General features: G+C 35.5%; 1 protein-coding gene across 19 annotated transcripts in view; it reads left to right on the top strand.

Moving 5' to 3' along the window:
* The window catches only part of TRDN (triadin), a 362,263-nt gene that overhangs the window by 30,002 nt on the left and 304,571 nt on the right, over positions 1 to 27,690 (top strand). For all 19 annotated transcript variants that reach the window (XM_072832697.1, XM_072832631.1, XM_072832729.1 and 16 more), the window contains exon 2: positions 13,156 to 13,365. In XM_072832697.1, coding sequence (XP_072688798.1) covers positions 13,156 to 13,365 — 210 coding nt within the window. The remainder of the gene's footprint in view (positions 1 to 13,155; positions 13,366 to 27,690) is intronic.

Raw genomic sequence — 27,690 nt, 5'->3', positions numbered from 1 at the left:
TTTCGCTAAAGAATGATGATTTGGCTACTGAGTATTCCTCGGGAAAGAATGATAAATAGAAAGACTTTCTTTTTTAACACCAAAGATGTATCTAAATAACAATAAAAAATATGTCCAAATCTATTTTTTGACATTTTGCATTATGGCTCTTAAGTCATTTATTAACCCTAAACAGTTTCCAGTGTTATAAATATGTGAGGGCAGTAGATTTTGCTGGGTAAATTTTCTTAGGATCAATCAACAAATATTATAGCTAGGATTTCATTCTGTTTAATTACACTAATGCATTAGGCATTTCTTAATTATTAGAGCAAATTATTCTTTTTCTAGGATAAGTGAAGGAAGCATATATTCTTTGGAGAAACATTTTTATTGTAAATATTTTGATTTAGCAATCATTACTTTTTTTATGACATGTTATAATTAAATCATATAAAGTCTACAACCTATAATAAAATTTTCTCTGAAAACATAACATCCATGAATGTTGATTCCTTTATTTACACTATGGTTTATATATTAAGACATAAAAATATGAAATATCTGGTTAAAGGAATCTAATGCTTCAATTTAGTGAAAAAATGAATAGATAAGAAGCTATGTTAAATATCTGACCTAGTTGCAGTTACTTTGGGTTTTGATAATCTATCATTTCATTAAAATATGTTGATGGCATTTGCCTGACTTGTGGTGTTTGTATGTTTATATGTACATACATATTTTAAAATACAAATATTTATACATACAAATATTTTCAAAATTTAATGTTTCTATAACAGAAGGAAAATAATAGAGCATTATTACCAAGGCCACCATTTGAATAATTTCACAGTTTCAAGTTACCTTTGCAATTTGAAAAAGAATTAAAACTTTCTTGACAATTTGATTAACGCAAGGCTTCATTTTACGTAAGTCATTAATGGTAATGCCTTAGAATAGATTTAACTTAATCTTTCACAAGATAATTTTGGTGATAATATGGCGAAGAGACCATGTAGTACTTGTCATGGGTTGGACTGTGTACCCCTACCCATTATCTGTAAGTTGAATACTTGACTCACCAATACCTCAGAATGTGACCTTATTTGGAGATAGAATCTTCACAGATGCAATCAAGCTAAAATTAGGTCAACAGCATGGGCTCCAAGCCAATCTGATTGGTTTCCATATAGAAAGGGGAAAATTTTGAGATAGACATGCACACAACGAGAATGTTGTATGAACAGGAAGTCAGCCATCTATAAGCCCAGGAGAGGGTTCTGGAGGATTTTTCCTCATTGTTCTCAAAAGGAACAACACCTTGACTCTAGATTTTGGGCTTCTAGAACCATGAGGCAAAAATTTCTAAGTCACTCAATTTGTGGTTCTTTGTTATGACTGCCCTAGCAAACTGATGTGTTTAATTCTTGCCAAATGACAAATCAACTTTTTACCATATTAAGATTTGACAAACCTCACCCATATGATCTCCTTTGATTATTAACCAAATGTTCTTTATGAGTAACTGTGGCTTCTGAAATGACTGTTTCTCCCAGGAAATCATGTATATATCCATATATATCTCCCCAGAAAGTCTGGCTTGTGTGACGATTTTTAGTTTCTTTGGAACAGAGATGCTATAGAAGCCTAAAGCAATATAATTATGATCAGTTTTGGGACTAGAATATTAGCCATTATAATTTTCTCCTGAAAACTGCCTTAGCAAAACTTTTTTTATGATGTGATTCTTTTTACGATCTGTAGAGTCTTTTATAGGAGACACATTTAATCAGAAGTAAGATGTGGAAAAGAATCAATGCTATCTTTGAAGAACTTCCTCTAATGCTGAACCAAAGAGTTCAATATTCAAATTTGAATATTAATGTGTTCTCCTTTTGTTATAAAATTAAAAAGGAAAGTGATTTTTTAATGTAAACAAAAAAAAAAGAATCCTGAACTGCTTTCCATTTGTTTTCTCCTCTTCTAAGATAGAGACATTGGATTTCAAACATGTTGTAAAGCATGGCACTAGAGCTGTGTTACTCGAGGGAAGGCTGCTTAGTAATTTCCAAAAGAGTATGCTATTGGGCAACCACAATTCTATAAAGCTTGCTTTATGGAATCTGCTATGGCTTGCTGATACTAATGCAGTTGTAATGCTTGAATAAGCTTAGTCAAATAAAGCTTATAAAAATGCTCACTCCATAGAAATAACTGCTCTGAATGATCTAAATGTCAGAAATACTGGTCTGTCAATAGTAAAATCCTATTCAGATAAGCTGTTTAAAATGAGAGGATAGGGGATTTCACCATTCTCTGTAACACTGATGGTCCCAACACTTGGAATTAACCCTGGGCTGATTGAGGATAGTGGCTTCTCTTGTCCACTCCCCAGTACTGATACCATAGTTGAGTCTAACCTGACAGTAAATACCAAGCAGGTTCTTAGAGGACCAGGTCCTAATTTTCCATTTATTTCCTACTCCTTGAGGTGCTAAGGATATAATTTTATCTCTAGACAACTCAATCAAAAGACTGCTCTTCTTCCTAGTAAAACTGAAATGTTGAAGAGTGTGAAGGAGTTAAAAAAAAGTTCAATTATTCATCATTTTGTTTTTATCTTTGCTTTTTAAAATTGTTTTATTTCAGAACTGTAATTGGCCAGAGACAAAGCCTTTTATTAGTTGCCAATGAGTGGCATCTTCCAGACATTAAGTTTAAGATCAGTATTTGGTCTGTTTGGACAAACAATTCAGAAGATTTAATATTGGGGACTAAGCAATACTAATTCTTTGGAAACTCTGACAATGAGTAGACTTTAAAAAACTGGTTCTATTTAACTCCCCTGTTTCAGTTTCCTTTCGTATCAAAGAGGATGAGAATACTTGTTCTGTTCTATAGATGTGCAGCTTTATCAGCTGTTTCTAAAACTCTATGGACTCCTTAAAAGAAAGATTTGTATAAAGTATTATTTGTGTTTACCTAATTGCTTGCATTTTTAAAATATGAGCATGGATACCTTAATGTTCTTTTCAGAAATGCATAAAGGAGCCACAAGCTCATTTAGAAGTCCTTGAAAGGCACAGGAAGCTGCTTTTTTCCTATAGATTAAATGATTTTAAACAACACAGCAAATTTTATCTCTCTCTAAATTTTTCGCCTGCATTTTCTTCATGAGGTACATGGACTCAATCGAGAAAGGTGAAAGCTCTGGCTATGCCACTCTGTTCTGAACTTTTCAAGTAGCTTAGTAATGATGTGAGTTCAAGTTAAACAAAATATAATCATATCCTATTACAGTAGTGCTTAATTCTAAGTATTTATCTTTTTTCACGAAAATTATTATTTTGCTTCATTGAAGATTTAAAGAATTTGATGGATCTATTTTCAGTCAAATTATGGCGATAACATTAAATCTGGGGTAACTATAGAAAGTGTCCATTTATGTTATTCTTAATTTAAAGATGCAAAAAATAATGATACTTTCTTACAACTTTTATTTTAAAAATCCCTGGGGTACTCAATTAAATTAGTGGTTATATACTCTATTATTGGTTATATAATGTTAAATTGGCTATACAAGTGGTTATGTACTCTAAAATATCCTTATTCATTTACATGTACATATGAAAAAGATGAAATTTTTAAATTATCACTGCTTTTCCAACTAATGGAGGGAAATTTCCTTATAAATAGAAAACATAGGTTCAGTTTTATTTATATTTGAGTATATCAAAAAACGAGCCAGGTTGATTCATGAAACAATTACCTAAGAACTCATACAGAGAAGTAAACTTGAAAGAAATTTAGATCTTCGTTCTTGCATTTTCTTAAATTTCCTGAATGTTGCTGATGAGAATGTGAGAAACCCATTATCTTATATGAGTATAGTTTTAAGAAGAAGCTTTACATGGAGTCCTTATTATTATTACTGAATACATATATGTGAAAGGAGTATGAATACCTGTGTGCCTTTATGGAGGGTTTCGGGGGAGATTGTCACACTTCCTTAATGAAAATAAAGTAGAAGCTATTGTGACACTGCAATGGTAGGATTATGATTCCACATTGGGTAAAAGCAACAGGAGTTGACTAATTCTTAAGGAATAGTTGATTTCCATGAAAATATCTTTAAGAAAAAGAAAGGAAAAAACACACATTAGAATCAACAAATCATGAAAAGCTAATGATTTTGAAGCACTGAGTTCAGTATTTTTTTTCTGAATTGAAATAGCATGCCATTACTCAAGCCTTTTCTATTTCAGTAAGTTTGTGATTCAATGACAATGAATGCAATTTAGTAGGAGGAATGCTGGGGCTAGGTAAAACATTTCAATTATGCATATTTGGCCCAGGAAGAAAATGGAGTCAACCCAAACATAAAATGCTAGAAAATTAATTTCTCAAAAGAACTTCAGTATAGTTTATGGATTTTATGCCTGTCCTGTTCAAATCACATTTGCTAGAAACCAGTCTACTTCTGTTTGCCTGAAACCAAATCCACAAAATTTGAGAGACTTTCTGTGGGTTCTATCCCCAAACCTCAAACTTATAAAATCAGACAGACCCTAAGACAGCTTATCTTCTTGCATGATATTTCCTGCATTTATGAGGTGAGGATGGATTATTTTCCTAAAATAAATCAGATTGAATCTGTCAAAATAATTGTTATAAAAAGGTGATCTCATGGATATTGTTGATGAATTTCCATCCTTAAACTACCTCACGATATGTAGTACCCTCTGACATTTTGATTTGGGCAACTAGGGAATGTATTGGTAGTAATGGACCATGGCCATGATTTCTATTATTTTAACATGAAATATATAGCTCTATCAAAATAGCTATGCTTATTAATGTTAAAATATATTAATATTCATTGACCAATTTTTAAATAATCAAATAGAAATATGCATGTTATGGACTGAATCATGTCACTCCCAAATTTACGTGTTGAAGCTGTAATCCCCAACATGATAGTATTTGGAGAGAGGGCCTTAAAGAGGCAATTAGGCATAGATGAGATTATGAGGGTGGAGCCCTAATGATGGAATTAGTTCCCTTATAACAGGAGATGGTAGAGAGCTTTCTTGCTCTGTCTATCCCATGAGAGGACACAGTGAGAAGGCAACCATCTGCAAGCCAGGAAGAGAGTCCTCACCAGAATCTGATGGTGCTGACACTGTCTTCTGGAATTTCTAGCCTCCAAAACTGTGAGAAAAAAAAAATTTCTCTTAAGATATCCAGTCTGTGGTATTTTGTTATGGGAGCCCTCACCGACTAAGATGATACGTCAGCATGTATTTGTAAGTTGACCATCAGCAGTTTTATTCATCTGCACATTTACTGTGCCTGAGCTGGTTATAGAAACCAGATGTTGCACCTTTGGGCGGCAACAACCCTAATAACGTTGCAGATCCTAGTTCTAATTGCCTCATTAGAAAAAGGTGTGTCTGCTTAATTATTGACATTATTTAGTAAATATATGCAGAAATATTGTGGTTATTTAGCATGGTACTTTTTAAAAGCTGATTCCTTTTAGCAAAACTTATGGTTTTTCACATTTATTGTTTACTAGGACCTCACAGTGTAAAAAGTGCTGAAGTACTACGTGCTATGAAAAGGTAGATCAGGGCAGCCCAGGTGGCTCAGAGGTTTAGTGCCACCTTCGGCCCAGGGCGTGATCCTGGAGATCTGGGATCGAGTCCCACGTCAGGCTCCCTGCATGGAGCCTGCTTCTCCCTCTGCCTGTGTCTCTGCTTCTCTCTCTCTCTCTCTCTCTCTGTGTCTCTCATGAATAAATGAATAAAATCTTAAAAAAATATATCACTTACTCTCAACCTAGAAACTTGTTAAACAACAACAAAAAAAAGAACTCTCCAAAAGTCAGGATGATTTTATGTCATTGTATTTATCAAAAACATATAATCATAGCTAGAAATAATAGTGTTTATTTCAAAAGAACACAGAAATAGCACTAAGGAGTTGAAATTCTTAAGTTAGATTTTAAGAGAGGAGTTTTTTGTTTTGTTTTTTTTTAATAGAAAGAAAGGAATTCATCAGAAATCCTTGCCCACTTTAAATTGGTAAAACACAATGCATTTTATCTCTAATGTGTTAGGAGCTCAACACATTTTGTTTCAAAAAATGAACTCTAGTTACGTAATCATTATAGCTCTTCATCTCTAAAGTCAGTTTACTATTTGTAGAAATAGTAGTAACTGCTAAGTTGAAGATGAAAAGTTCAAAAGGTAGGGGCAGGCTGAGCTTACCAGAGTTAACAAAAGAAAAAAAAAAGACATCTCTTTTAATTTGTAGGAAGGGCTACTAAACTGAAAAATGGACTAGTGGGTCATGGTAAGGGACTACCACTCAGGAAGAGAGATCCTGCCTCTCACTCACCCAGAACACAAGTGACCTCTTCTTAGAAAGAGTACCCCAATATCTGAATTTGACCCTGAAAACACCAAAAGATTTCTTTTTATGTAGAACCACGACAATGAAGCCACTTGAAAATGAAGAGATTTTATTTTTCAAAAATGAGAATAATTTAAAAAGAATCTGGATAGATTGTTCTGAATGATCATTCCTCATAACACAAACATTGAAGGAAAAGAATTATTTGCATCCCTAGCCATAGCCAGAGCATCACTCAGAAACTGTGATGGCTAGTAATACAAACATAACCAAAATATTTTATATATTCTCATATAACTGGAAAGTCCAGAGGTCTTTCTGACTCTAAACACAGCTGGCTCTGTGAACCTACACAGTGGAATCTGGATCCTGCCTCCTTCCATCTTGCAACAGACTCTCTAACCAATGGGCTAGAGGACTACTGGTAGACCCCACCAGCTTGCCTACCTCAGCAGAAATTGAATGTCATTCAATAGCTCCACAAAAAAAGGTGGAGGATTCTGATTGTCCATCCCTATATGGTCATAGGCAAAAGGGTGTTCTGAATGGTCATGCTTGTTTTAAAGAACCAGCCTTATGGCTGGACGTTAAATGAGGGTTCACTTTCTAGTTCTACCACTAGAAAAAAAAAAAAAAAAACTCATCTGCTGGAAGAATATAGGGAGTGGATTGATAGGAAGGATTATTAGTTAATGCAAAAAATAAGTATATATTGGCTACCTCTGTAGGTAGATTAGGTTGCTAAATCATTCTCTGAAATATCATTACAATGATTGCATCTTAAAAATCTCGGAGAAAATGTGGCAATTTAGGGTTTTCATTGAAATTAGCAGGAGATCTGTTTCTGGTGTGAGACAAAGCCACTTTTACCTTGAAAGAGAAAAAATAGGGTTTTTTTTTTTCAAGTGCCTAGAATCTGAATTCTTTTAAAAATTACTCTAGGGGGATCCCTGGGTGGCGCAGCAGTTTGGCGCCTGCCTTTGGCCCAGGGCGCGATCCTGGAGACCCAGGATCGAATCCCACGTGGGGCTCCCGGTGCATGGAGCCTACTTCTCCCTCTGCCTATGTCTCTGCCTCTCTCTCTCTCTCTCTCTCTGTGTGACTATCATAAATAAATAAAAAGTTTTAAAAAAATTACTCTAGGTATTTATTATGGTTTATCAAACACACACACACACACACAATTATCTAAAAAATATATCTCAAAGCACCTAGGATTATTTTGACAGAGACGTTTTTGTGAATTGTCATGGTATATCTTGCCTCTCAAAACCTATTTTCATTCAATTTATATATACTTGTAGAAAAATATAATTTAATTGTCACAGATGTCTATGTTTGTGATACATGGACATTCTGCAGACACCAGGATTGATAAAAGATGGATTTTTCATTTTTCAACTTTACTTGCCAAAAGATCTTTTTAGCAATGTTTCTCCAAAATTCTTACTTACATGTGTTTTCTGAAACACTGAAATATAGTAAAGGTCATTCTTACTTGTAATTGGGAATTACATTCTTAATATAATTTTGGAACAAAACATATTTCTATAATGCCATTGTAGTATATACTCCCTCTCCGTCCTTTGTTCTCATATTTTTGAAAGAAAAATACAACATTGGAGTACTCCACAAACCACATCACATTGGAAAATGCAAAATTCATAATTAATGCTTTAACATAATAAGAATGTAATATTTTATTTATACCATTCTAGAATATAGGTGTCTTTCTTGAGCATCCTGGAAGAGATTACATTGTCAGTTTCCCCTAGGAATAATAATGGGCGAGTGTACTTGGCAGTTTGATCTGATTAATAAGGCATGATGAGGTTAAGTGACTTCTTTTAGGAGGCATATGATTTAGTCTTCAATGCCTAACTTGACTACAAAACTGGGTCTTTGGAATCATCATTACATAAGCAGCCCCTAATTTTACTGTATGGTACAGAGTCACACGGCCTTTCAGCCAAGTCCCCACTTCTTTTGAAGCTGATTTTAGCCTTCTGGCAATCAAAGTAATTTGTATGAAATCAGAAGGAATGGAATGAAAGAGTAGGCATGGAAAGTACCGTCACATATCCTGGCTGCTCTGCGATGCCAACTTTCCAGGAGCATTGCCTATGTCAAATTTCTCAGTAATATTTACCTCTCATTTTTTCCACCATATCAATAACTAGCTCTTGTCATCTTCAAAGTACTTCTCAAACATTAAATAATCTCAGATTACACACTCTGCTCTTCACATTTATCTTGACCAGCTGTCAGAGAAGGCAATTTATTTCCCCTCCATTTTATTCCTCTTGGCTCGGTGTGGCTTCTGCAGTAAATTTGAATGGAAAATGAAAGGTACAATTTAGTGTGTTTCCATAACAAAGGAAACACATAATTTTCTGTAAGCTGTATAACCTTCAGATTACTTTCAAATTGCTTATAGTTTTGCCTTCTGAGTTGGATGCACAGAATATATTTTCAACATCTTTGAGCCTTGATTAGTTTTTAAGTGGAAATTTTGAGGATGTGAAGACAAAAAGAGAGGAAAAAAATATAAAAATCATTTGATTTTAACATTTTCATTCATTTAATATATCATACCATAATTATTTTGGCAGGATTATGAGGTGCGATAAAATTTGGGATTCATAATAATATCAGTACTTTTAAATCTGAAAGTTCACATTTTAACACTAAACTTGCATTGCTTTCTGAATTTATAGTTTCTCATTTTTCTGATAAAAAAAGAAGAAGAAATATGGAAATTCTTGTCCCTTTAAAATTTTTTTGTTGCTTAAAGATGTGACCAGGAAAAAGGAAATGTGACCAAGATTCAACTAATTTGTATCAAATCCTAGTAAATTTGTTCTTTTGGTTTCAAGATACCAAGCAGGTGTGTATGATATTGCCTACAGAAATACTCTCTAACACATAGTTCACTGAAGTGAGTCTGAAGTGCAAAAGCAATTCTTCTGGTGTTCTCCATATAGCAGTAGTAGGAAGTCTTCCAGAGGTTAAAAAACTGGAGATTAGCAACATATCAACTTTCAGGTGGCCTCTCCTAAACACTTGTAATTCACTTACTCTCCAGCAAATCATTATTCCGAAGGTTTGATTCACTTGTAGCCCCACTTGGATCTTAAATTGCACTTCGAAGCACTCCTATCCTTCATCCATTTTCAGAACTGCCGTTAGAAGTGATGGGAATTTGGCACAAAAATCAATGAAAGGATATGATATGAGTTCGTTCTAATTTTTCCTTCTTTGAGATCCATCTCAAGTACAGTGTGTGAAATCTATTTTTTAAAGGTATTTTTCCATGTTGCTAACATTTCAACTAAATTGAGTTCATGACCTTGGGATATGTATTCACATAGCTTTTCAGGAAAGAAAGGTTGTCGCTATTGTTAATTTCGACCTAAAATCATTTCAAATTCTTAATTAATTCATTTTACCACTGATCTCCTCATCAGCTTTTTAATCTATTAAAAATATGGGGCTAGATTTACTATCATCTCCTAGAAATGTTTGTGTTAGTTATGTTTGGTTATTATTAATACCTACTAATATATATCTTGGAACATATTTGATTTTTTCCCCCTAGTTAGTGATAGGATTTTGTGGCACTTATTCTTGTCAAGAGGATAGCACTATTTATTGGTAAAGAAACAAATTTAAAAAGTAACACTTTATTAACTAAACTACTTAATTATGCATGTAGTATTTTCATTCCTCCCCCCCAATAGCTAAGAGTTTTCATATGAACTGGATTCAAACTCTCAACACCCTGTGTATACAGCTGTTAGAAGTTTCAAAATTTGTCTCTCTGGTTTAACAAATTCCATGAAGCTGAAAACATTTGCATTGTAACAACATAACTTTGTTATAGATCATCTCTCTTGATTGGTTAACAGACCAAAACACTCTCCATTAATATGAATAAATTACAGTCTGTGTCCTTCTGCATCACAAGAAGTAAATTAATTAAGAAGGTCATTGAAGGAGTCCTAATATCCTACCTTGGCTCCCTGAAAATATCTTAGCCTAACGTATAGGCTTATTCAATGAAAACAAATGCCTGGATTTATTGAAAAGTTAGTCTTTCAATCTCTACCGTTGTTTCTGAGGTTAATCTTGCCCTCCTGGCCTTTCCTTACCATTTTAGTAATGGTTGTACTAGCCATGGAGGTAGCAGTAAAAGTAATGGCAATGGTGATGTTGAGAATAATGAAGATATAGTTTAGTTGCTGTTGTATTGCCATTTACTGAATAATTCGATGTAGCAGGAGATTTGCCAAGCAACTGACGTGAGTTATTCTCTACCATCATAAACGTGCGAATTGAGTCTTATCATCCTCCGTCCTCAGTTACGGAGGTTTCTCACTCAGAGGTGAGAAGCAGTAGTGACCTTCTAGCCAGGAAGTTAATCCCAATCTCTCTTGTCTATAAAACCTGTGGCCGACCTGTTTTGCTTTACTGTTTCCATGATAAAGCTAGACCTCACTGAAAGAAAGAATTATGCCAGGTAGATAAAGAGGTTGAAAGATTGAAAGGAGCACTTTAATTCCACTCTGAGGCCTTCAAGGAGTACAAAGAATTCCCTTCAGTTTGAAAACCCTAAAACCTTCCAGCTGTTATTTAGCACATTCTAAAAGTAACTACAAGTAGTTACTTTCCATTTAGGTGAAATTTATTTTGTGCAAGGTGTCAAAGGTAAAAAAAAAAAGTGTCAAAGGAGTATGAAAATTTGGAGTGTTTTGTTTTGTTTTGTTTTGTCTGAGAATGTAATTTTGAAGTAAAAACTAGAATTAAGAATAGTTAATTGTTGGGCTCCTGGGTGACTCAGTCCGTTAAATGTCAGACTCTTGATTTTCACTCAGGTCATGATCTCAGGGTCATGAGACCGAGCATGAGGCTCCATACTCAGTACGGAGTTTGCTTAAGTTTCTTTCTCGCTCTCCCTCTTCCCCTACGCCACTGCTCACATATGCTCTCTCTCTTTCTGTAAAATAAAGAAATTAAATCTTAAAAAGGAAAGAAAAGAAAGAGGTAAACAGGGTAGCCTGGGTGGCTCAGCGGTTTAGCACCGCCTTCAGCCCAGGGCCTGATCCCGGAGACCCCGGATCAAGTCCCATGTCAGGCTCCCTACATGGAAGCCTGCTTCTCCCTCTGCCATCTCTCTCTTTCTCTCTCTCTCTGTCTCTCATGAATAAATAAATAAAATCTTAAAAAAAAAAAAAAAGAGGTAAACAGTTGAGGGGAAAAATGACAACATAAGATCAGATAAAATTTTGCTATCATATGTGTGTGTTTGTGTATGTATATGCATGACATAATGTATACACTCTTGCAATTATTAAAAATGTATAAATATGTATAAATAAATATACATGCACACACATAGATATATAAATATATACAGACATATGATTGTGTACATGTATATGTGCATACGGGTTTTAAACCACCAAATGGAGGTTTATAGCACATTGAACAAAAAATTTCCCAAGATAAAAAATATAAAGGGAAAATAAATATACCAAAAGCTTATCTCTAGTGATCCAAGAATTACAAATGAAGCAGGATTTTCCCCCTATGTGATTGCAAATAGTTTGAACACCGGTAATACCCAGAATTGTCGAGGATAAGAAAACAGAGACTCCTGGCATGTAAAAATTTCAAACATATATACTAATTTTCAAACACATATATATACTCTAAAAGATATAAAAGCAATAATGTTATTTGTCCCAGAAATTCTATATATGGGAAAATCTCCTAATGTAAAAATTATTAATGTGTGCAGAGAAAAAAATCCACCGTATCCCAAGATAGAAAGCTTTTTTACTAAATTATGCATAGCCACGAAGTGACGTGCCATGCAGCCACTGAAGTGGGTATTTTATGGAATACATACCGCAAGAGAACATGTTTATTATATATTGCCTAGTAACAATAAAGGAAAGAGTGATGAGGACTTCAAAAACAAATAAGACATATTTATATATTTAAATATATGTACTGAAAAGTAGGTATAAGTAGAACAACATTGATAACAGCTGTTTCTGGGTCATGAGATTACAAATAATGATCCATTTATCTATTTATTTTGCTATTTTTAAATATTTTTTGAATCTTTTCCTCCATAAACATGTAGACCTTTGAAAGCAGGGATAAAAGGGTTACTGGATATAATGAGATTTTCCAACATCATTCACTTCGATCTTCTGTGCCCCTTCACAAATAAAAATGAATGTCCTCCATGGAAGAGTCAATTATATGGTTAAACCAGGATATCCAAAAAGGATTTCATCCATTTGAACTCCTTGATCATTGATTTCGTTTCTCACCCGGGGAGATAGTTTTGCTCACATTCAGAACTGACATACGAACCTAAATAAAGGGAAAAGGTGTCAGAAAAACAACTCGTCTAAAAAATCCATTGCCTTTGACGGTAGTGAATGTAGGCGGCAGTAAGGGAGAAGTAAAAATGATTAAAGGTGATGACAAAGTTTGTGGCTTCCATGGAATTATTTACAGTGTGGAGGAGAGGAGGGATGCTAATCACTAGGGCAGGTGGATTTCAGAGCTTAGGGTAAATCCTAGGGAGGTGGCAGGAGGTGTGGCCCTGCCACTGAGAGGCGTGTGCACTATAGAAAATGATGCAAACAACCCAATAAATATATAATCTGTGTGGGGGTTTTGGTCATTAATATTTGACAGGAAGTTCTAAATTGTGATTCTTCCTTCTGAATGTTTGATTAGGAAATGCATCTACTACCACAACTGTGATCGACAGCAAAAATGGATCTGTGCCCAAATCCCCTGGAAAAGTGCTGAAGAGGACAGTCACAGAAGACATAGTGACAACATTCAGCTCCCCAGCAGCCTGGCTTCTGGTCATTGCTCTGATCATCACATGGTCAGCTGTTGCCGTTGTTATGTTTGACCTAGTGGATTACAAAAACTTTTCAGGTAAGATCCCTGGAATGTGGGTTTTAGATGAAAAGAAGCAATCCTGCCGTCTTTGTTGCTTGTCATTTCATCTTAGTGTGAGACATGAAGCTCCCCATGAATGTGCTCGAGTGTCAGGGAAGGCTGGTTTCCCTCTCCTCCATTTCCTTCTATTCTTCTTTGCCTCTTGTAGTGAGTGATTTCAAATGAAATGTATTTCCATATTTGTAACCCCGAACACAAACTGAAGGTTACAGTTTCACGAAGATAATGATTCAAAAGTTTGGTGGAACAGGGATTTTATCAATTTAAAACCAAACTGAACCAAATAAAAAAAACTTCTGGACAAGTGAAAAATTGTGTAAAGCATTTTTAAGCCCCTCTTCCATCTGGCTCCAAGCTTCTTTTCCAGACATTCTCTTTGCTCCTCCCATCAAAACATCCTATTTTGAGTTTCTGAAAATAAAGAGTGTGAAAAGGATTTTCCCAGAATTACTGATAATGAGATACTACATCTTGAGTGGCCATGTGTTCTCATGGGTTTGGAGTAAAACAGGAATAACACAAATGAGGAAAGACAGATTTTCATTATGGCCCAGTCAATCTTTGACTATACTGTTTATCTCTTTGTTCAAGGCATTTTAACTCTTTTAAAATTATATTTGTGTATTCCCACATCTGACATGCTCTATGGACTGTGAGTTCCTTGAGGGAAAGAGTTAGGTGTATGATAAATATTAACTATGTAGACAAACAAATTTATGCTTTTTACCACAAGCAAAACCATTTCATTAAGCTCTTAATGCACTCGTACATATTTGCACCATTCATCCCCATCCCCACTTCCCATTTTCTTTCTCCAGTGGGAGTGGAATCAGTAGAACCCAGACACTCTAAGTGGTATAAATTGCATTCTGTATCGTCAGAGATCCTCTACTTCTGATTATGGCATTTTACTCATTCAGCAGTCATTTATCAAGAACCAGTATATGTGCCAGGCAATGGCTATAGTAAGAGAAATGTAAGAATAAATATAACAAAGTCATAGAACTGGATCATTTGGGTTTATTGACACGTGGTGTGATTGAGATGATTTTTCTTGCACTACACTTGATCTTGGCCAAAAGGCCAAGAAGCGATAGAGGGGATTCCTCTTGCAGTACAATTGCTAGCTGTGCTAAAGTGAGCATTATCAAAAAAAAAAAAAAAAAAAAAGTGAGCATTATCTAACAGGCGGATAAGTCCCATGATGTCAATCAGAGAAAAACACTATTTATCCAGAACTGTGAACCTCTGCTCTAAATAAGCAATACTTTTGGTACGCTGTATAACGTAGGCTTTTAAAAGAACATACAATTGAAATGCCTGTAATATAAAATTATGGCCTAGAATTTTAAGTGAAAAACTTGGTTACAGTACCCTAGGTAATTTTATTTACCTTGAGTCTATGTCAACTGTGATAGTTCACCTATTCTTTCTTTTTCTAGAATTTCATTCATTTACATTTTAGAGTCAAGTATGATCATAAAATATAGTTCAAGTTTTACAATAGACATATCTTAAGAATTGTTTGTTAATCGCCTATTTGAAAAGTTAGTAATCTACTAAGTACACCACAGAAATTACCGTTGCGAGGAATTTGTCCTTAATTATTTTATAAAATGAGCGGCTACCTATGATTAAATTTTTAGATTAGATTACTAAAATGTAAGACACACTCACAATCCATGGTAGAGCTTCCCTGGACTGCTGTAATTAGGTATTATTGATAATGCCTGTGTGACTGGCATTCATCTTAGAGGGGAAAAAATAGGCTCTGTATTATTGCTATTTCATTTCTTCTTTCAAGGAGTGTTTATTAGGCACATCTTCTAATTGAGGCCTCCTCCCCCAGTTTCCTATATTTATTAGTGACCTAACCATCTATCCATTACACACACACACCAAAAAAAAAAAAAAAAAAAACCAAAACCAAACCAAAACAAAACAAAACAAAAACCCCTGCAAGTCATCTTTTAAATCTGCTGACACCTGAACAATCACCATGCTCAATGCCAACAAATTCTCATGTTTCATGAATCCCCTCCCTTCTCTGGTTACTACTGTCTTCATTACGACATTTCAGACCTGGATTTTCTGTTAAAGGCAGTAATGCAATTTCTTCTGGTCTCCCTCATCCAGACTCTTCCCTTTACCATTGCTCTAATCTTCATAAAACATCAATTTCACCAAGTATTTCCTGTTGCAAAGTACAAATTCCTTGGCATGCAGTTCAAGGCCTTGGCTTAGCTCTCCCTTTTCATCTTGTTTTTTTTTTTTTTTTTTTTTTTCCTTTTCATCTTGTAATTCAGGTCATGCAAACTGTTTTCCAGCCATCCTTACTATTACTCTTTCCTCCTTTCTTTGCCTAGAAACACATACATTCTCACTCTTCCTGGCCTCTGCCTTTACTGTCCTCCTGCCCACTGCACCCCGCCCCAACCAGAAAATGTAGTAAAGTAGTTAAAAATGTGAATTCTGGTGCTGGATTTTGCTGGTATTAAATCCAGATCTTATAATGTCCTACCTGTGTGATATTAGAAAAGTCATTTAGCCTCTCTTTGCCTCAGTTTTATCACCTATAAAGTGGGGACAATAATGGTACCTATGTTATAAAATTGTTAAGAGGATTATATAAGAGAGTATATTGGAAGTGCTTAGACTAGAACCCGCTTTATCACAAGCACTGTATGAATATTAATATCACTAGTAGAGACTCGTTCCTCCATTTTCTTGAAAGATGAACTCATCCTTCAAGACTTAACTTCCTTTTTTGGTGAAACATTCTCAGATTTCCTGAGAAAAATTCGCTGCACTGTGCTTTCATTCCCTTGGTACCTTATGGGTAGCTGTATTAACACCAGTTAACACACTGTAGGATAAGTATCTCTTTACTTATCTGTTTCACTCAGAAACTTAAACTTATCCAAGGACTGTCTTATTCATCTCCGTACCTGAGTGCCTGTGATGTAGTAAGTTTTCTGCTATCCATTTCTTAAAGGATATATAATGTTGACATTTAGATTTTGAAATAATTTCTTATATTAGGAAGAAAAAATACCATAAAATTTTTATTTCATCCATTTTTGACCAACTTTAAAAATTAAAAAAAAAAACTTTGATAAAATCAGAACAAAAAAATAATAAAATACGTTTATAAAATGAAATGTTACTTGTCATATTTTGTAATGGTCATCTATTGCTACATTATAAATTACCTCAAAAATAAGTGGTTTAAAACAACAATAAACATTTATTACACTGGGGCACCAGGGTAGTTCAGTTGGTTGGGCATCTGCCTTTAGCTTAGGTCATGGTCTCAGGGTCCTGGAACCGAGCCCCAAGTCCAGCTCCCAGCTTAGTGGGGAACCTACTTCTCCCCTTCTCTTGCCCCCGTCCCCTGCCTATGTTCTCTTTCACTATCTCTCTCTCTCAAATAAATAAATAAAAATATTTTTTAAAAAATTAAGAGCGCCTGGGAGGCTCAGTTGGGTGTCTGCCTTCAGCTCAGGTCATGATCTCAGGGTCCTGGGATGGAGCCCTGCATCAGGCTTCCTGCTCTGTGGGGAGTCTACTTCTTCCTCTTCTTCTGTGTTCTCTCTTTCTCTGTCTCCCTCTTTCTCTCAGATAAATAAATAAATCTTAAAAAAAAAACCCCACAATTATTATGTCAAACCGTTTTCTCAGGTCAGGAGCTTGGGAAAGGCTCAGGGTATATCTTGAAGTTGTAGTAAAGAAGTTGGCTGGGGCTGTAGATATGTTTGAACGACTTTCTGTGGTAGTGGAACCATTGGCAAGATGTCTTATTCATTTGGCTGTCAAGGTAATGCTGGTATGTTTTCACTACATGGCAACTGACTGCTCTCAGACCAAGAGAGAACAAGACAGAAGCCACAAAGCCTCTTATGACCTAGGCTTGAAAATCACATACTGTCAGTTCTGCAAAATCCTTTAGGTTATGCAGGTCAGCCCTATTTATTGTCCTAAGAGACTACGGAATGGCATGCATACCATTAGGCAATGATCACTGGGGACCAATTTGAAGGCTGGCTACCACCTATTCTACTCTTAGAAAATTATATTCCCAAGCTATACAGTTTGAGGTAAATACTTAGATATGAGTAAATGCCATCCAATACTCTAGCTGATAAAAATTTATTGTAATTACAATGGGTGCAAAAAGATAGGTGATGTATTAGAATGATTGGCATCATGAGGTCACATCTAAGAAGATAAATAATCTCCAATGAAATTGAAATAAAAAAATCATAAATCTGAAATTCTAAAGAACAAATATATAAATTCTTCAAATAAAAAGTTCAAATACTTTTTGCTAATTCAGATTTGAATGTGCAATTTTGGACACCAAAATAGTATAAGTTCAAAGTCTGTATAATTATAGCATAAAACTGTAACTCATATTAACTATTGGTTGCATGGGATATATACACTCATATTAAAATTCTAGTTTCTTTTCTCCATTTAGTGAATTCTTGCCTTTTTTATGTTGATTCTTCACAGGAAAAAAAATCATTTGCTTCAATAAGGGTGTCAAAACATAAATGGTACTCTTCTTTTTTTTAAGATTTTTATTTATTTATTCATGAGAGACACAGAAAAAGAAAGAGAGAGAGAAAGAGGCAGGGACACAGGCAGAGGGACAAGCAGGCTCCATGCAGGAAGCCTGATGTGGGACTTGGTCCCGGGGCCCCGGGATCACGCCCTGAGTCAAAGGCAGACGCTCAACCCCTGAGCCACCCAGGCGTCCCAATGTTACTTTTATGTTCTAATGTTATTTTTAATTGATACCATTTCAGATATTTACCAAATATTAATATTATTAGGATGATGAGTCTTTGTACTACATAATGTCTTTGAAATATATATTGTCAACCAGGCTAGTGATAAAAAAAAAGAAAACACACTGGGAATAACTGAAGACAAGAGAGGGCAGGTGTCCCTGGGCTCTAAATTACTCTCTGGCACTTTAAAAAGTAGGTAAACACTTTTAAGGCATTAAGAAATTGTTCACAGAGAAATGAAGATCTATTTTCATAAGTAAATACTGTATTGGATTGAGAAGAAGGATTCTCTTCTAGGCAAACTTCACATTTCCTGATTTTATTAATTTGATCTGATGTACCCAATAATGTACCTGTGAGGCATATGTAGAATCAGCTTTTATGTGCTTCTTTCAGAAGACTTGAGTTGAGTCTCCAACTCCAAAACCTGCAAACTAACGTGACTAGGAACTTGGTTTCCTTGTATGTCAAATAGGAATAGTACCTTGCTTTCTCGTCTGCAAAATTTATGACTTTGCTTCTTTCTGTCTAAGCTGAAAAATTTTAGGACATCAAAAAACAAGCAAACAAAAAAACCCACCAAAATCAGAAACCAGAAAAAAAGATTTCACATATCCTTCATTTTTCTTCCTAAAAATAAAGTTCAAACACTATCCAAAAATAATACAGTGTATCTATCAGAATTCGATCAGAGTAGAGTCACCATGAGTGGTATAGAATAGTAGATTAGTATATGGCTTATGCATTCATGAGAGCTGATTGGCAGTCTAGGTGGGGCTATTGAAATGTATCTGAACTAGGTCATGGGTCCGTAGAGTGGAAGTTGGGGTAGGAGAGGAAAAATACCTTTATCCTCTACCTTTCTAAATTCTTGGCTGGGACCCCTCTAACAAAAGATAAATTAGCATGAAAAAAGCATTCGGATTTATTTAATGTAAGTTTTATGAGACACGGGAGGCTTCGTAAAGAAAGGAAGACCTTAAGAAACAGTTAAGCCCAAGCATTTTTATGCTAGGTTTGAAGAAAAGTGGAAAGTGGGGGAAAAACGTGACAGGACAAAAAGAGTAGGAGCTAAGTGTCATAAATTGAGGGAAAGAGCAAGGGCTGTTCATTCAGATTCCTCTGGGCATCTTGGAAATAAGGCTATTCCTTTCCTCTGGGTTTAGGGAGGACACCTTTCTTATGAGAGTTTTATGACCTGCTTCAGAGGAAGGTCAGGAAGTCCTTCTTGCACATGTCATTTCTCAAATTCTTTCAGCTGAAAACATTAAATATGCCAAGGTGCCATATTTGGGGAAGCATGTCCTGAATCCCGTCATTGGAAAGGGCAGATGGAAATAGAATAAGGGAGACTAAGGACAAACTGGAATTGACAAGGACAAACTGGAACCTTTAACTGACTCTCTCCACCTCAAATTACAATGATGTGGGTGAGCTGCAAGATGAATTGGTGCCTTCCACTACGGAACTGCACAAGCACCTGGCCAGGATTTGGAGATGCTGTAGGAGGCGGTCCAGTGGGAACTGGAGAACACGTGGCCGGCTGCTGCCACATGTCAAGGTCAGCCAGCATATGGGTGATAATGTGCATGAGCTGCAAGAGCACCTGCCCTACACCAACCTTCAGAGAATAAGCAATGGCTAATATTTCTGTTTTGCTTTCTGAAGCTCATGCGAATTTCTCTTGTGCCCAACTGTTATCTAGACCTTACACATGAGGGAATTCTGGGAAATGTAGTTCTAGTGTAGCAATTTAACAGCATACAAAGCCATCATGTAGGTGACCGTATAGCTTATCATCTAAAACAGGATAGGATGAGCACTGGGTGTTATTCTGTATGTTGGTAAATTGAACACCAATAAAAAAATAAATTTATTAAAAAAATAATAATAAATAATAATAAAACAGGACACCCGTGAGCATGTAATGGAGAGCTGATTATACTGACCTCAGAACAACAGACACAAACCAAGATTCTGATCACCCAGATATTATCCTTCTTGCCTTTACTTTTTTTCCTGGAAGATGGAAGTCTTCAGAAAGCCAAGTTGGAGTAGGGGTGGGATGGTGGTTAGTGCAGGGCAATGTTGCTTTTTTTTTTTTTTTTTTTAACCTGAGGCCAGAGGATCACAAAGGCTGCCAGAGGCCTTGCCCCCAAGCTTCTGCAGAGTCAGCAAGGAAGCTCTTGCAGAAAATAGAGTGGAGTCCTGATGATTTAATAACTCTTTAAAGATCAGAATTTGTGGGCTTTGGTTGACATTCCTTACAAACTTGTTTGCCTTATATATATAAAGAGACAACTTTTTCTCTCTAAACAATGATGTAAAAAGAATAGGATTTCTGAAGAGATCACTACAAACCCAGGCATTAGTAGATATTAATGGTTTTCTTCTAGGTCAGAAGATAGAGGATAAATTGTAGTAGCTCTTGGCTTTTTATGCCTAAGAACAAGGGTTATAATTTATTAGCATCCTCATCCATAAGAAGGAAAAATCATTCTATGGCTGTACCAGGAAGTCTCCAAGAAGCACATTTGGTAATTTTTGCATGCATTCCACATACTTATTTCAAAACAATTTTGTAAGAATTAGATAAGATAATCTATGTAAAACATACGTGCCTGGCACATAGGAGGCACTCATTAAGCATAACTTGAATTTGAATCTTATTACCGGGAAGTAAGATCAGTAATCTGAGAAGAAAGCCAGCAAGGACATGATGGTAGGAAGCATCAATTTCTTATGAAAGTCTTGCAGACATCTCCTGATGTGCCTTTTAAATAGATTTTCTAATGAGGTGTGCCATTTATCTACTGCTCTTGGAAATTAATTTCCCTGATTTTTTTTTTTTTCTGGCACTTAGCCCAGTTAAGCAGGTGCACTGTCTGTCAGGCTTTGAATGTAGAGGAAGAAAATGACTCAGGAAAGACCCAAAGCCAATCAGAATGTATAAATTTAACATTTAATGGTTATGTATATATGTATGTGTGTGTGTGTGTGTGTGTGTGTGTGTGTAGAGAGATGTCTGTGTGACTGTATATGAATATGTTATCACATCTTAGGAGACTTGGAAGACCGAGGCACTAAATGCAACATTTTAGACTCTATCAGCACTTGTGTGCACTGAGTTTTCAAGTATAGTTGACATTTTGTGTGATTCTAATTCTGATTCAAGTCTTATCTCAACTCCTACTTTTCTATTCAATGTCCCAGGCCTGTTTTGTCCTCTTGGTCACTACATCTAAAAGGATACATTCCATTACCCAAATCCGGTCTACTTATAAACAATCAAGGAAGCAGAAGTTTCCATAGTCCAGTGATTTCCAGATCCTAATTGAAGTTTGTTGCCTCTTCATGAAGGGAGGAAAAAGATAAATAAACATTTATTCATTTTAAAGAAGTATTCTTAATTTTATTGTGCCTACATTTTTAGTCTTAAAATTCTCTTTGGAAATGATGATAATCACAGATATTATTTCTGTCACTGTTTTTAAATGACATTCTTCTATAAAATAAAAAGTTGACATTTTGATGTTGGGCTCCAGCTTTTGGCTGGTGGTCAATTTCAAGGTCAAAAAAACCAAAAACTTGATACCAGTGCTCTATACCACTCATTTGAACCTTACCAAATGAGGCCTTATGTTGAATTTATAAATTTATCTGTAGATGGATACAATTATAAATCATACCATCTGTTAACACCCCACTTCTTGATGGATCAGCTATTATACATCTTTCAGTGCTATGCTTAAATTCACTTCCTTAGAAAAATCTTTCCTGAGGTGACTGGGTGGCTTAGTCGATTAAGTGTCTGCTGTCGCTCTGGTCATGATCCCAGGGTCATGAGATCGTGCCCCACATCAGGCTCCCTGCTCAGCACTATCTCTGTCTCTCTCTCTCAAATAAATAAATAAAATCTACAAAGAAACCCAAAAGACAAAAGCCTTTCCTGAACTTTCAATATAAATCAAGTCACCTTATCTTATTTCCTCGTTATATTATTTACCCTTTACTCACAGTATATATTTACAAGTTGTATACATTTAATTAGGTGTGATTTTTTTTAAAGATTTTATTTATTTATTTCAGAGATAGAGAGACAGTGTGAGCAGGGGGTAGAGTAGAGAGAGAGATAAACAGACTCCACACTGAGCTCAGAGCCCCAGGCAGGGCTCGATCCCACAACTCTGAGATCATGACCTGAGCCAAAATCAAGAGTTGGAGGCTTAACTGTCTGAGCCACCCAGGCACCCCAGAATGTGATTATTTATTTAAAATCTCTCCTCTCCACTGATCTGTTAAGTTTGGGGAAACTTATTTCATTTACTTGATTTTTCAGGTGCTTAGAAGTATTTAGCACAAAGTATGAGCTCAACATTGAATGAATGTTGAGGTGAAGAATAAATGAATAAATAAGTAAATTCATAAAGGAAAGGGTGAGAGCATTTTTTAAAACTCTGAATGCTGAGTAAAGAGTATAGTATTTCTTTTTACTTAAGATTTTATTTATTTATTTGAGTGAGCAAGAAAGAGAGAGAGAGAGAATGAGAACAGGGAGGAGGGGCAGAAGGAGAGAGAGAAGCAGGCTCCTTGCTGAGCAGAGAGCCTGGATGTGGGGCTGGATCCCAGGACCTAAGGATCCTCAGCTGAATCAACGGCAGACACTTAACCAACTGAACCACCGAGGCACCCTGAGCATATTATTTATTTATAAAATATTAGTTTATGATGATACTGATAATATTAGTATTCACATTTAAAATACATTTTAAACCTCTTTTTCCTTCAATTGGATTTTAAGGATTTCAAAGGTAAGGATTGTCATATTCATCTTAATCTTATTGCCTGATACATATTGTTCAATAAAATTTGTATGATCTAAACAGAAGTTATTTGCTAAGCATATCTAACAAGCAAACAAATAAAAAGAAAATAACCAAATAAGCAAAGACGCAAAACAATAATAACAAAAGAACACATGGACTTCAAGACAAGAACCGAAGTAGTTGAATACAGGCTCTGAGGGCTAGAATTTGGGGTTAGAATCCTGACTCTACCAATCAGGAGCTGTGCAATCTTGGGGAAATTACTTCTCTGTGCCTCAAGTTCATCCTCCAGGATAATAACAGTACCTGTTTCATATGGCTCTGTGAACATTTAATAAGTTAATACATACAAAACACTTGGTATTTTGAATGGCACATCATCATTATTAGATAAATTGTAGTTAGTACTGTTTTAATTTATTCTTCATGACCTTAAGCATATTTCAATGTTTCAAAAAGATGAATAGGCATATTTCAAAAAGATGAATTGACTACTTGATTTCTAATTTTTAAATATCATGTGAATATACATAGATTCTAGCAATTACACAAAAGAAATCCAATGATTAAAGTACTATATTTTATTTTAACATTGAGGAAATGTCCTAGCCATCCTGAAATGGTTTGTAACTCTTATATGATAGAGTAAGCACATAACTCATGGCACTACATTCTACATTTTAAGGTGGTTAAAAAAAACAACAACTTTAAAATTATTCCCTCAGCTAGCACTGAGCAATAGAATAGCTAAAGAGACTATATAATATAGTCAAGAGTTTCCAAAACTAAATCTTGGCTGACCAAATGCATGTTTATTAAATAATTAGTCCAGATATACTAATGGCTATATTAATCTCAAATCTAATATCTCTCTTCTCCACTGGTCTGTTAGGTTTGTAATATAATGATCCAAGTAAATCATCCAACTGGAGTACAGTGATATTTTGACTATTCTTATGCTACTAGAAAATTAATTCCATTGAATGTTAGCTTAGAAACAAATCTATCAAAATCTTTAAATCTATGGAAAGCTTGCTTTTCCTTACTTGCTAATATCATGGCATTGGAACTGTGTCCATATTTAAGATACGTTTTTTTTTTTTTTTAAAGAGGAAAGCAAACTGGTTTTTCAATTAATATAATAACAACCACACTATGCTCATTAATAAAAGTATAGTAAGATCCTTTCATTTTATTTAGGTATTTGACATGAGTAAAAGAGGCCAGAAGTTATTTGCAATTTGTTTCAGAATATAAAATGCCCTTTATTTGACATGGGTCTAGCTCCAGTAGGCTGGAAATATTCCAGGCTTAAACATTTGCAACACGATTTTGCCAGCAAAAGTTGGTTGATTGGGTTCATATTGGGAAAGAGAGGTGAAGTGTACATCTATTTGCATTCAGTAGCATTCCTCGTTGCCTCAAAAAGTTACAGTTGAGGAATAGCAAAGAATAACTTAGAAACATTGCCATGAGACTATTAAATATTGAAATAGCCACGTAATTTTAACTGAAGTTGCTTGTCTTTAATTTCATTAGGGTTCCATACAAGAGTACATTTCTAAAACACTGGAGTCTGTTAATAGTAAAGATGAGTATGGGAAAATCTGAATTGAGAAAATGTTAAAAAGCAGCAGGAAAATGCCCATGCCTCAGATTTTGAATGGCAAGGATTGGAGCTACACTATGACTATTCAAATGTAGATTAGAAAAGTGACAGTCATTTCCTTGTGCAGTCAATAAAACAATTAGCTCACCAAAAGTGCTTTTAAATCAGGATCCTAGTTTTTCTTTGGTTTAAAAGCATCTAAATATCCAACATCTGCAAGTATTTTATTTTTTCAAAATGGTAAATCACATGAGTTTTATCTTTTAGAATCTGATGTACTTCAAAAGCTTTGTGTCGGCCCTTTATTTTATTTTATTTCCTACATGGCTATCACTTAAAAAGAGAAAGCCTGATTATTGTAATCTAATATGGGTATCATCCAGAGATCTGAGGGAGAAGAGAGAGAAACGATGATAAGTTAGAGTGGAAGAGAAAAGAAGATGGAGAGAAAAAGGACAATGATTTGGGAAAATATATTATCTGGGATGTTAAAGGATAAACTGAGGCATATTCAAAATGTTAAGAGTTTGGAGAAAAATCGATTGGAACCAGGCATCACCAAACAGAAAGTGGTTATGAGAGTTCCTCTTACAGGAGTTAGAAGACTTTTATAAAAAAGAGGCTGAAGCAAAGCAAGGAAATTATTTGATTGGCTGTAGCTAAGCATTTGCCTTATTTGGGAAAGGTTGGTTGGCTGTTCGTGATCAGTTGTCCTTAGGTTTTGATTTCTTATCCTTAGGTTTTTGTTTCTTAACCTTGATGCATTTAGTCTTAGGTTTGGTTTTGCTTACATGGGCTGCTGGAGCATTAGAAGCACTTCAGCCTAATGATCTCCTTGTTTAATTAATTCAAAGTATGAATTATTGCTTCAGGAAGATTTGGCTTTTTTTTTTTTTTAAGATTTATTTATTTATTTGAGAGAGATAGAAAGAGCAGGGGGAGGAGGGGGTAGGGGCAGAGTGAGAGAGTCTTCAAGCAAACTCCCAGGGCTCCATCTCAGAACCTGTGAGATCATGACTTGAGCTGAAACCAAGAGTTAGACACCCAATCCGCTGAGTCACCCAGGGTGCCCCAGGAAGACTCAGCTTTTTAAAAGTGTTCGTTATTTTTAAGGGAATGTGTGTATCTGAGTGTGTATAGGAGGAAAGAGCCCCATGAAGGTACCTTTTGACACATTCAAATGTTGCTAGATATAAATGCCATCTCCTTCCTGTATCTTCAAAATCTCCACTTCTAGTCTCTCCTTTTCCATGGGTGTTTATGGGTTTTCTAACTTGGAAAAACAAATTTCCCTCACTTTCTTATATCCCTGTTTATACCCTCTTTGTTTCTGATTCTCTAGCCGAACTCCTGTTATGAGGTGATCTGACACTATTCTATCACTCTGCTCAAATGTCTCAAAAACACACATCAAACAAATGAACAAATCATGAACTTAAGTGTGAACAACTTGCACACTTAACATCTTCATCTTGGTTAAGCCTTACAGCATTAGAACTGTTGACAGTCACTTATTTATTAAAATCTTATATTAGGACTTTTATAACTCTTCTTTGGCATCATTGGCTTCTTGCCCCCATCAGACAATATTACCTTGTTCCATTGCTTCAGTTGCATGACTTTGCATTACTCAAATAAGTGATAAACAAGCTGACATCATATTAAGCCTACTTATCTTTAATATATGGCTCTCAATCTAATAATAGGATCAATCTTCTAAAATGGCTAGATTAAAAATAATAAAAAAAATAAAATGGCTAGATTGTGAAATTTAGAGGATAAAAGCAGTGACACAGTTCAAAACAATCAAAGCACATTAAGGTAAGTTTTAAGAAAATGCATTCGTCCCATCATGGGAGTCAGTAAAACTATTTTTATTCTGAAGGAAAAATTAATCTCATAAGCATTTTTATTTTCCCTGTCCTGAACCTCAATCTCTCTCCAGTTTTCCTGTATAAGGATGTTCAGTTGGCTTAGCAAACTCAAGATTCCTGAACTAGTTATATTTCTTTCCAAGCCTGCCTCCTAGATTCTAAGACCAGTTCATTTTCCAGTTTTTAAAATCAGAAACATGGGACTCCTTGGAAGCTTCCCTCTTTCTCTGCTATCCATAAATGTTTACTCAGTGATCAAAAACCACTTATTGAACTGTCAAACGTCTCTTGGTTCTGTTCCATACTCTGTGCCTTATCTCTAGAATTCCTGCCTTAGTTTTCCCAAGATTGTTGCAATAGCCATGTATTCTCTTTTGCCTATAATCTTGCCTTTGCCTCCTTTTCATTCTGAGGCCACAATGAAAACTGCAAATCTTTTTATTATTATTATTATTATTATTCCCCTATTTAAAATTTTAGATGTCTTCCTTTAAATATGAGTATGGATGTTGTCCTAGTCTGTTGGCTTACTTCATTGGCGTGGGACAGTGGCTGATCCTCCAACAACTCCAGCTTCTGATAGATCCTTCTTCAGGTTCTTCCACTCCTGGCTGAGGAGCATATTTAGCATGACAAGGGCAACAGCTACTTCTCTGTGGAGAGGAAGTTTTGGAGATCATAGGACTGATGCAATTTCCAGTTTGTTCTCATGAAACTCATCCCATCCCTTGCAGGCTCCAGATTTCCTTGCTCCCTCCACTTCATGTCCATATTTTCATTCCAAATGCCTCTTCCTCTCCTTCAGACCCCAGCTCCACCTGCGTAAGTAAAAATCTCTCATAGTGTGGTTACTATTAGAAGTACCAAGTGAAGGAGTGCCTGTGTGGCTCAGCCAGTAAAGCGTCTACTTTTGGCTCAGGTCATGATCCTGAGGTTCTGAGGTTGAGCCCTGCATCAAGTTCCCTGCTAAGTGGGGAGTCTGCTTGTCCCTTTGCCTCCCCCCCCCATCCACTGCTTGTGCTCTCTCTCTCTTTCTCTCAAATAAATAAATAAAATCTTAAAAAAAGAAAAGAAATACCAAGGGAATTTCACAAATCTCATTTTCCATTTCACCATTTTTGAGGATTGTTTATTGAGGGTAAGGATAATGAATTCAAGGGAATTTCAACCTTTGTACATCGTCTCTATGTTAAAAA

Source organism: Canis lupus, chromosome 1, assembly GCF_048164855.1.
Source record: "Canis lupus baileyi chromosome 1, mCanLup2.hap1, whole genome shotgun sequence".
Classification (NCBI taxonomy): domain Eukaryota; kingdom Metazoa; phylum Chordata; class Mammalia; order Carnivora; family Canidae; genus Canis; species Canis lupus.
This window is presented reverse-complemented; position numbering and strand designations above follow the sequence as displayed.